Below are 12,275 nucleotides of genomic sequence, written 5' to 3'. Positions count from 1 at the left end.
CCTCACTGGCGACCTTCCGTCTCCTTGACAACAGAAAAGCCAGAGGGGTCTAGCAGCAAGACTACAGTAACCCATGACTCGTATGGTTCATATGTGTATAACTTGACTTCTTAACTGACCTATCACATGATGGCTAAAGTAATAAATCAACTCACCTTTTCTTCAAGAAACTCAACAATAGCGTCTGCAACTTTCATTGGATAGGGTGGTCTATCAGTGGCATACTTCTCTGCCATTTCCCCCTTGTAGAAGACATGGAACTTTGACTCTGAGCCCATGTTATCACGTTTTTTTGACTCCCTACAAGAAATGAATCATTTGAAAGCTAGTAATCTTAGTCTAGAACAAGGGAGAGTGGTGAAGTGATTTGAAAATAACCTCAAAATAAATAATCACGTGACATGACTTGAGTGTATACCCTGGGGCAGTACCAGTGGTCAGCCCCAGGCCACACTTTAGACCCATTTCAACAAAAACCAATACCCCATTTTAGACCAAAATACATTTTTCCTTTAGGAGGCAACATTTCGGGACAATTAATGGCAGTTATGATTTGGTAAAGGACAGTAGATCACATTTCAGACCAACTAAAATAAAAAAAATAATGCAAAGTGGACCCCGTTTTTGATTCTTCAGCTAGAATAAAGACAGACCCCATTTTCAACGAAAGGGCTAGAAAATGCACCCAAAAGGGCGGGGTATATACGTATACTCAAAAATGGGGAGTAGCCCCCCCCCCCCCGTGTATACACCAGCATCATCACAGTTTCTTTGTGTGAGGTACAATTATTTTCATAGATAGCCAAATAATAATTATTCCATTTAATAAGAACTACAATTCATGTCGTAAGTCATCGTCGTAAGTCATCGTCGTAAGTCCTCGTCGTAAACCGCAGCCTCTTTTACGACACTGTCAAAGACGCACCGGAGGTCTCGTTATTTCGCAGTGTTGCGGAAGAAACTGGGAACAGCTCTGGTTTACGCGAATGGTCGCATGTTAGAGATGCCTCTGATCTGCAGAACGCGTATATAACGTCAATTTATCAGCGTTCACAATTACAATTTCTTTGTGGTTGTATCAGAACACTACAGTGCAACGTACTAGTCGTGATGTACAATGATCATGGCATAGTATACAGTATATGGGGACATTGGCAATATGGCCAAGTAAAAGGGCAGGTATTCGTGTTCTTACAATTAGCTGTACAACTAAGAAAAGTTAACATGCCAGTACACGTCAGTGTATAACAAGGTTAACAATCAGACATATGCATATGCATAGCTACTGGGGTCTCTACCTTGGGCAAATTTTCTATAGTCTGAGCCAGGGTGTAGGTGTACTCAGTCGTGCAACGTGCTCAAATAAGAGTTTCTAAAAGACTGCTTGCGATCTCAGGGGCAAGATTAATAGTCTATTGTAGGAATAAATGATGTCATTAGTTTTTGTTTTGGGGGGTTGGGGGAGGGGGTGAACCATTTTAGTTCTCATTCGTCAAAAACATTTTTGATTTTAATGGAATCTGTTTTGTACCCCCAAATAAAACATTTCGTAAAAATGTTGCAAAATCGATAAAAATGAAAGACAATAAATTATCAATAAAAGGGCATTTTTGTCACTACATAGTGGCTTTGAATTCATTATGCTGACATACTACTACATAATGATTTAAAATTGATTGTGTTGTCTGAATAGTTATCAATATTGACCAATTACGTTAGAAGGGGACCCGGTGGTAACAGTCCCAGATGAAGCGGGTTAGCATGCTTATTAGAAATTTCACGGAAAAGGGGGACGGCGTTTTTCGTCGGCCATCTATGTGAACTGTACGATTGCTTTATATCTGTATAAATGTACTTATGGGCATCCTGTAGACTATAAACTTGTAGACGGTTGTATAATTTTGTATTTTAATCACAATATTATAAATTATGGTTTCTTTATTTGCATATCATTTGCATATTATGTATGATGCTTCCGGTGTATTTGATTTCCTATATTCTTTGATGTTGCTGATTGCTATTCTTTCAAAAATGTACGCCAACCATGAATTATTTCAGTTACTATGAATACTCTGGTTGGTTTTTATCTTTTAAAGCACTAGTAAGTCCACAACTTGACTATGCTTCCCCAGTGTCTTCCCCACATATATACGAGTAGGGATATTGCATTTTTGGAAAAAGTGTAGCGTCGGTTCACCAGGATGATTCCGCAGCTTGGTGGCTTGAATTATGGGGACAGTTACGCATATTGAAACTGACAACTTTAGAAACTAGATGAATTGGAGCTGATTTGCTTGAAGTGTATAAACTTTTCCATTTACATATTCTCCTTGATCCAGTTGTATTTTTCAAAGTATCTACTTCGACAACAAGGGGATATAGATTGAAATGATTTAAAGACAGATCCAGATTGGATGTACCAAAATATTTTTTCAGTCGACATGTTTTAAACATTTGGAACAGTTTACCAGAAATGATTATTGTTATTACTACACCAATTAAATCATTGTAATTACTTAGTAATTATTTTAATCCAGATTGGATATACGTAAATATTTTTCCAGTCAATATGTCGTAGACATTTGGAACAGTTTGCCAGAAAGGGTTATTGTGACTACAATAAAGGCATTCATGATATGCCAAATGATATATCCTTTTGACCAATTTCGGCGTATTGATGTGACTTGTTATCAAGTGTACATACACACGTTAAAAATATTCCTTTTCATCTGGTTTTAATACGTATCTACACATGTAGTATTGAATCCTGGACAGGTACATTCGACACAGGATATAGAGTCCAAGTTTAGGTCTACACAAAATTTGAAATTGTACCTCTCAATATTAGCATACAAGTTACATAAATAGTACGTCTTGCAAATATTAGATAGAAAAGAAACATCACTCAGTAAAACACCTTTAGAAACCTTCAGAATGATTTACCCCCACTTTTGACCAATTTAGATACTTTCTAGAGCAATGGAAAAAGTCAATATGGCAGCTACTTTAGAACGTTTTTGTTATTTGTTCTGTATGCAGTTCTCCCTCTACGTTCTGTAGAAATATAATATTAAAAACTGGAAACTTTTATGTAAAACTTTTGTACTGTAGGTCTTACAGTATATTCTGTATCTAAACCCCAAATATATGTAAAGCATCCAACGATTTGACCTTTGACCCCAATCACTGATCCCACGTCTATATATCATGAACATACTAGTAATATACAGGCCTGGGGTAGGTACACTTTTGCCTACAAAAGGCAATCAATGCATGTAGGCCAAGCATTGCACACGGTAAAGGACCCAATGTTGTCTGCATTGTCAAAGTAATTGTCACAGCCTATAAAACTCATGATTCTCATGCTATGAATAGAGCATGAATGTCCTTCCCATCTCGGGTGTGTGAAGTTGGCTCACGCACACAATGGCACTCAAAATATGTCAACCATTGTCAATGATATGGACTGAGGCCAAAATCAATGTTTCCCTTGTATCTGCTAGAGAACATTATAAACCGTCCTCGACCGTTCAATCATGCGTGTGATAGAAGAGCAATGTTTGTATAATGGATCCAGTGTTGTACCATAGACCCTGGTGGAAGGTCTATGGTTGCACAAATTGTCTTGTACGATACAAATGCAGCGAACGGGTAGTCTATCAGCTAGCCCTCGGATGTTCTTCCGATAAAATACGACACACAGCCGAACAACGCTATCGAGGATGGCAGGCCCTCACATGCGAACTTCGTTTGCTTATAGTTATAGCATCGAAAGAAAGCCCGAACGTCTAGCAGCAAGACTAGCGAACGGGCAGATTTGTGGTTTTCCTTGTGTTTAGCTGTTCTTATGTGCCCTCACTCCCTTCCCCTACGTTTCAACTGCAGTTGCCCGTCAGTAACTGCCCACCAATATTGTTACAGTAAATAATTTACCTACTGAAGACATTTGTGCTTTCCACCATATACCAACAGTTCATTTTGACGTACACACTATGAGCCCCTTCCCCCACTATTCCATGTTTTCCCCTCCCACTATATCAAAGTCAGAACGATAAATCCCTACATTGAATTGTTACGCAAGCAAAGGAATGACAACAGTGACAGAATCCTTCAGATAACGAAAACTATCTATACAAGAACCTGAAAGTTAAACAACAACAACAACAACAACAACAACAACAACAGACAGATAGACAGACAGACAGACAGACAGACAGACAGACAGACAGACAGACAGACAGACAGACAGACAGACGACGACAACAACAATTTGTGGGGGGAAATATACGTCAATGCAATTGGATAAATAAACTTATACATACGTACGTACGTACGTACGTACACACATAAGATATATACATATATACGTACGTGCACACATACATACATACACACATACATACATACACACGTACGTACACACACATACATACATACATACATACATACATACATACACACACACACACACACACACATACATACATACATACATACATACATACATACATACATACATACATACATACATACATACATACATACATACATACATACATACATACATACATCATAAAATTCCCACATTCTCTTATTCGAGTCGGTAATGCTTTGATTTTAACAACTCCAATCAGAAGTGTTTCTTACCTGGTACCTAGATGCAAATCAGACAACAACTGAAAAGATGATCTTTAATTTATACTCTGTAATGCGTGTGACCTCAAGAAAATAATTATACCTCAGTGCATTCTCTGTACAACGAGTACAGGCCATGAACTGATCACCGGGATTTACAAGGGGCTTTGACCTGCTAGTAGTGTCTTTTCCAAGCATGTAACGTGCATGTTAGTATTGTTACTGGACTATAGAGTTTTAATTTGGCGGCATTGTGTTTTTACATCCGCGTCACACAAGGTTATTTGTTACGAAATACCTACACAAAATAGACACTTGTCGTGAATTTGTGTTTGGGGTCAGATATGACGTTTGTTTGTGGCATGTTGGCAAAGACCAAGTTAAAGAAATGTATAGCTTTTATTGCGGTAGTTCACGTGAGATGTCAAGGCAATAGGTACACTAAATTTTTGTTTGGGATCAGACATAGAAACATGTGATCCCAAACACAGTAATTTAAAACAAATGCACTGATAACACATACGCATAATATTGAATGTTGGCTGACAGGAGAACACAAATCCGTATCACCGTCGGCGAGACAAGGGAGATTCTGACACAGCACTGTTTATTTGTGCTCATAATGAGATAAAATACACATTTTTATGTGCGTGTGTACTATCAGTGTCTGTAATTTCTTTGTGTAATTCCTAACAAGAAACGTTGCATGAGACATAAAAAAAAACCCTTCGTGCTGCCCATTAGTAATTGTTGAAATTCTACTTTCTCCAGTTTGGTATCACTTTGACTATCAATCAATACACCACCTTTGACCTGAGAGTAGAAAATAGTCAGTGTCCTTCCAATTTCCAGACATGTAGATTTAAATTCAGTTTTGCGTAACCTTAACTATTCAACAGGTGACACTAAAATGCGACTAGTGGGTCAGGCCTGGATATGGATGTGTATTCCAAAACAAACAAACAAGGTAGCTTTCATGTGATGAACGCGTGGTCAGTTCGTGATGGAAAAAACCATTACACTTATTCCTGTCAATGGAATAATTCAGTGAGTGCTATAATAAACGAGCAGCAATCACGCACTATCACCAAGATTTGACGATTAAAGATTGATACGTCATTCAATTCCAGTTTAAATGTGTGAGTTCTATTGATATAACATTTCGATTAAAAATGGAATAATGTTTTTTTATACTTCGGCTGGACCAACTGGGCCAATCAGAGGCCTTGATTTCGGTTGGTTATATGGAGCCATAACCCACTCGTTCTTAGGGGTGTGACCTATATATCCGTTTGAGCCAATCACCTCGTAGTATACTAGTAGTGATAGATAATGAACGAGTTTGGTTGATTATGCATTATAACACGAGGGGGCGTAGCCCCGAGTGTTTGACGCATAATCAACCAAACGAGTTCATTAGGGTGAGGTTGTTTTTTTTTTGTTTCTCATCTCCAATGGAATAGTCAGGCGGGTCGGGCGGGCGAAATAAAAAAAAAAGGGGGGCAAGAAAAAAAATGTATTTTTTCAGTTCTATTCTCTGTCCTTTCTGTCCTGTTAGTCTGTATACAACTTCATTTCTCTTCTCTTTATTGATTTCCTTGTTACAAGTCTCTTTCCTTCATTTTAGCAAGGTTGACAAGTCTGTAGAACAACTTTGTAAGAAGATGATTAAATACTTATCATCCTGATGGGTGTATATCTGTAGCCATGAACTATTGTGTGATTTTATCAGGAGTACTAATACATTCGTCCTATTAATCAAAGTGGCATTGCCATCGCTAACAAGTTATCCAATTTGAACTTTAGTGTGTAACTTTTTGAAACACGTACGTGATTGTCACTGATCAGTGTGCTAGATGAATTTTCATTTATATAAACCATTACTTCTATGAAACATTTTTCTTCAGTGTGAACTTGTCAAAATAATCCACCAGATAACATGTCAAGCATTTCTAGAACTCAGAACCCCTTTGGGATTTACTGTTTAAAAGTAATTAAAAGTAATAATGTAAACATTGGAATGTCTTCAAAGGTCATGCATGTCATGGGTCATGAAACGGCTATGGAGTCGGTCATTTCCCTGATAATACAACTGATTTAAAGCTAAAAACTGGTCAAGAAATTTGGAATGCAGTATGACTTTTACCAATTTTAAGCATAATTTTGAAAATGATGGAAATATTCTGAGCTATTATTGCATTGCAGCAAAATGTACCGCGTGACAGTATTAATTTTGAGCCCTGTCCCTCATCAAACCTCAATGATTTCTGCCATGATGAAAGACACATGCTGCTCTGACGTAACAAAGGGGTTGGGTGGGTGGGTGGGTGAGAGGGGGGGGGGGTTAGACGGCGGTGTTCTGCCAAGGTTTCCAACAAGTGGGGACACAGGCCCCTTGGTTCCAAAAAGTGGTGTCATTTGACAGGGAGTGGGGTCAATTATTATTGTTTATGAAATATTCATATAAATTATCTCAGACCACTATAGAGATACTGTGGTCTGAGATATTCCATTACGTATAGACCATTACTAACAACATAAAAAAATTCCATTCATAATAACAGTTCCCAGTAAGCTATTTTTTGAAAATAGTGTACTACACATTACACCTTAGAAAAAGAAGGCAATTAAGATTATGTAATATATATATATATATATATATATATATATATATATATATATATATATATATATATATATATATATATATATATATATATATATATATATATATATATATATATATATATAGTTTTGGTAGTACTGGAACTCTTTCTTGGGTGTAACTCGGAGTTTCACGCATATTGCGATCATCAGTGTCTGATGATCGCAATATGCGTGAAACTCCGAGTTACACCCAAGAAAGAGTTCCAGTACTACCAAAACTATTACGCTCTGCCACTGCGGTATAGAGCACTGTCTTAGCAGATTGATACTCACCGAGTTATATATATATATATATATATATATATATATATATATATATATATATATATATATATATATATATATATATATATATATATGAATGATATATTGTTTAGAAAGATTGGACAGCCAGGTAGTCACAATTTTTAATCTGAATATCAATGAATAGCAGTGCTAAAATTTATAATTCCCTTTTTTCAGACAATGACAATGACCAACTTCAAAATAAGTCACAGTGAACATATGATCTCGAATAAAAACTTTGAGAAATCCTAAACTTGTAACCACTTGTTTCATTTTTAAAATTGTTAGTACACTGCTGTGTTTATCATTCCCTCTTCAAATTCATGACATTTTGAAGAAAAAAAATCCCTGACTTTAAAAAGTACCAAATGTGAACGAAAAACTTACAAATAATAGTCAAACAAACTTTAAAATAATTTATTTTTTATTAATTAACCGTTACTGGCTGTGTATCATGATTTGGTCCTGCTATATCAAATGACAGCATAGTTACGTACCGTAAACTTGCAATGATACGGAAAGCTGACATTAGGTGTCCTTGAAACTCAGAACTTGAATCTTTAACTAAAACTATCAACAAAGTCAAAGTTGGGATGCTCTGTAAATATTACATTAATTTTTTTCTGATTTGCACAACAAGTTCGTTCTTCATATCTGACCGGGCGCACATGCATCGGCCGTCTATAGTGGCCATGCCAGTGATTACGCATTGATTCAGTGCCCAACATTCACATGTGTCACTAGCACTGTCAACATCATGCAACACGATCCCCTAACACAGCTTTTTCGGAATCAAAATACACATGTACTCATCAACAAATGAAAATCACAACCTCTCCCATAAATTTGGTTCACGAAGGCTTCTGAGCTGTGGCATGGCAGATAGATGTTCCGGTAGCAAGTTCAGTGTTTCGCACACGTCAGTGATTAGGTCAGAGGTCACGACAGTGACAGTAGACAAAACATGTGACGAGAGACGTCCATTTCGACGTCTCATCTAATCCCTCTAATGTTTTAATTTGTAGATTAAGTTTATCAAAGTTGATCTTTTTGTGGCATTTTTTATGTTAACAATAGAACTGCGCGTTGTCACTGTATCTTTATATGATGTCAACAAAACTTTCCCTTACGCAGTCAGTATACTTCTTGTGGGATTCACGTCGAGTCAGAGCCTGGCCTGGTCCGGCCGTGGACTAAGATAATTTTGATGTCTGCCGTAAAATGAATGCGCCAAAGCGACGCAAGGTGGGAAAATTATTGCTTCATTTGTAATTTTAGGGGGCCAATGTCGCAAGGTCGTGGCCTCGGCAGAACTGGCCTAAGACGCCATGGGGAACCTTACAATTTTGCTGTGCTCAGGGGTCGGTCGGAAATAAAAAAACTTTTTTTTTTCTAATGTCGGAGCTGCAAATTAGGGTCGGTCGGGAGATGAGAAACAGAAAAATAAAAAGGGCCGCCCTTATCTTACTTATCACCACGGCGATAACAATAGAATTTGCATGTATTCCAAGTCTGTCAGGTGGCACTAGTGAAGAGTGGGTTATGGCTTATAATCTACGGCAATCCTGTACCCTGATTGGTGGACGGAGTGTAGCCGTGTGATAAAGTAAAATAGACAACTCGTTCGGTAGGGTTATGTGAGTTATTGGCACATAACCCTCCCGAACTCGTTGATTATCTATTACGTAATAGGACTTGCTTTATAACAAAGCCGAGATATTATAGCCACATGCAGGACGTGCACAGATGTTTACTCAATGAATATTCAAAGCATATTCGGATGGATTGAGCCATGTGAATTTATCCCCATTTTTTTCTCAATGGCACCATGCACCCAGACAGTGCTTAAAACATAGATTGAAGACCGTAGTTGGATTAGGATCATTCTCGCAAACCAGAGCTGTTATTTCTTCCGCTACACTTCGAAATAACGAGAATCTGCGACGGTGCCGTAAAAGAGACCGTGTTTTGCGACGATGGACTAGGATTCAAATTAGGAAAACTAGTCATAGACAATCCGGGATGATCCAGGGTCAACTCATTCTACAACAGTGACTCAATATATTTTGAGGAAAAAGTAATTTTTGTCTATTCAGACGATATAATTTTACGGTGTTAGTGTTAGTAAGTTAATAAAATGTTACACTGCTTGTAAGATTTTGTCGAGCCAAACGAAAAAAATTATCAATGTTTTAAAGAGTTTTTGAATAAACAGACTGTGACTTCTTTCTACGCGAATTATTTCCATTGACAATGTAAAGATATAACAACAATCTAATAATCTTTAGTTATACTGGATATTTGTCTCACAAGAGGTCCAGTGAGGGCCATCCCTCATGGGTTCAGTACAGTGTTACTCACAAAAAAATTGGTCAAATACTTATTTAAAAAAAGACATTGTATCTGTTAATTTGCGGTCAATATTATCTGTAGGTATTGTTATGTCAAGTTTAAATCTTGAACGAAAACTAGGTTTTGAATATGTCACTGTGTGAAAACTGCACTAGTTGTAAGTTACTAACTGAAGTATCATTTTTCGATCAGGCAACCACTATTTATTTAAGGAAAATGTTAAAATACCAACAAAAAGACATCTTACATGTTAATCAGCCGACATTATCCATAAACAGTACAGAAAAAGATTGAAATTATGATCGCCGTTGAGGGTGCTGTTTTTGCGTGCGGACCCAAAAATTAATTTGATTTTATTTTATTTATCGAGTATTAATCGTTTACTCACATGTGAATCATTGTTTTTCATAGTGTACACTATTACGAGTAAGTTATTGTACCTAACAAAACATTTTCATAAACACGTCCCAGCCGATGCTAATACAAATGTAAATGGCCAAATCATTCCCATTTAGAAAGCAAAACCACCTGTTACTCAGAGAAATCAAAAACAGAATTAACGATTTCATATTTATACTTGTCACTGCAGGAAAAATGAAAAATTATGGTAAAGTAAAGATATGGTAGCAGTGAATTTTAAGTAAGAATAACGAACTTTGCTGGCAGATCATGGGTGTGTGTGCGTGCGTATGCGTGCGTGCGTGCGTGCGTGCGTGTGTGCGCGTGCGTGCGTGTGTGCGCGTGCGTGTTAATCACACTGTAGCAAGGAATGACTCCGGGCAACTTGGCTTACCATTAGAATACCATAGCCTAAATACACGTGTATGTCTGTTATGATTGATTGTGGCTCAGTTCAACAAATACTGCCTACTACATGTTTGTATATATATTCACCCCATACCCGGTCCCATTCTGCTTTCTGCGCAAATTCAAACGCATCATTGCACAGGATTTGTGTATAAGAAATATTGGGACGTAGCAACGGACCGCGTTGGACCAAACCCCACCCAACCCTCCAAATAGATCCGAGCACACAGAAAAACTAATTTAGTGCAGTATTTACTACCAGTGTTTTTATCATGTGCCCTAATTTAGAAACAAAGGGTTAATGAAAATTGTGGTTTAATATATGTGGCATTCGACTTTCAAAAGTGTAACGCTTTAAATACAGCGGCGAGGTTAACTCAACGAGACACTTTTATTTTAAAGTTTCACGTTAATTAATACGTAGGCTCTAAAAAATGATAGTTTGACCATCAAGAAATACGAATGTCTTCGAATGCATAAAAACATTAAAGTTATAAATGATGTTCTGTTTCGGGAGATAAACAAGCCTTAGGGTTAGTGGGAAGAACCGTAGAAAAATGGCATCGTCCCAGTTGGTGTTAAACACCATTTGCAGTAACCAACGCAAGGTGAAATGCAATATGCTACATTTACAAAGTACAGCGAACATACTACATTGTAACTCTAATAGAGAAGCTAACTTATATTTAAACAAACACACCCATAACATTTCAAGAGCGGGGATGAAATTTTGAAAGTGCGACCTGGCCGGCCTCGATCAAGCGGATTTGTTTTGATGCGCTTAAACTATGCAATTGTAACGTTCTCAGTACCACAGTATCCACCTGTGAGAACACCCATGGCAGAATGTATAGTGTGCACTTATGTACAACAACAAACCATATGCGCAGGCTTGAACTGTTCATATGTTTTTCTCACTACAACACATTACATTTACATTCTCTCCAATTCCTACCTTTTTGAAAAATGAAAGTGTGGCACCCTTATCGGTCTGTTGGTAGTATCCTTGGCGTAGTACACGTCGAAACTGTTAACACGTCAAGACCGGTGCGCTGACTGTAGCCAAATGCCAGCATGTACGCCTACATGAATGGAGCCAAAATAGAATGACTTAATTGCTGCATACATTAGTCAAATTCAGAACCCACAACTGTTACTGCAAAGTAACCACTGAACAGAAATAGTAGTAGGGCTTGAAGAGAAGATTCACCCCTACATGTTAAATACGTATGTATAATCAGACAATAGGCATTATTAAAAAACAAAAAGCTTTTTTTCGCATCGTTCGTCGATTGTTGTTTTTCGTCCTCGCTGTTTTATACCTCCTGTTAATGTTATACTTTTGTCTGTCCATCTGTGTGTGTGTGTGTGTGTGTGTGTGTGTGTGTATGTCTGTCTGTCTGTGTGTGAGTGTCTGTGTGCCTATGTCTGTCTTTCTGTGAATACGATATCTCAAAAACTACTAAATCGATTCTAATGAAACTTGCTACACATCTTCCACATGTTAATTCCTAGAACTGGTTTAATTT

The 12,275-nt window shown here is 37.4% G+C and overlaps 1 protein-coding gene across 1 annotated transcript in view; it reads right to left on the bottom strand.

Annotated features, from left to right (window-relative positions):
- The window catches only part of LOC144452863 (putative methyltransferase DDB_G0268948), a 22,209-nt gene extending 10,381 nt beyond the window's left edge, over positions 1-11,828 (bottom strand). Inside the window, exons 1-2 of the mRNA XM_078144052.1 lie at positions 11,702-11,828; positions 156-300 (exon numbers count right to left, since the gene is read on the bottom strand). Coding sequence (XP_078000178.1) covers positions 156-278 — 123 coding nt within the window. The 5' untranslated portion in view covers positions 279-300; positions 11,702-11,828. The remainder of the gene's footprint in view (positions 1-155; positions 301-11,701) is intronic.
- Between the last annotated feature and the right edge of the window lie 447 nt (positions 11,829-12,275).

Source organism: Glandiceps talaboti, chromosome 23 (assembly GCF_964340395.1).
Source record: "Glandiceps talaboti chromosome 23, keGlaTala1.1, whole genome shotgun sequence".
NCBI classification, from domain to species: Eukaryota; Metazoa; Hemichordata; class Enteropneusta; family Spengelidae; genus Glandiceps; species Glandiceps talaboti.
The sequence above is the reverse complement of the archived record's forward strand: the minus strand, read 5'-3'. Positions and strand labels throughout refer to the sequence as shown.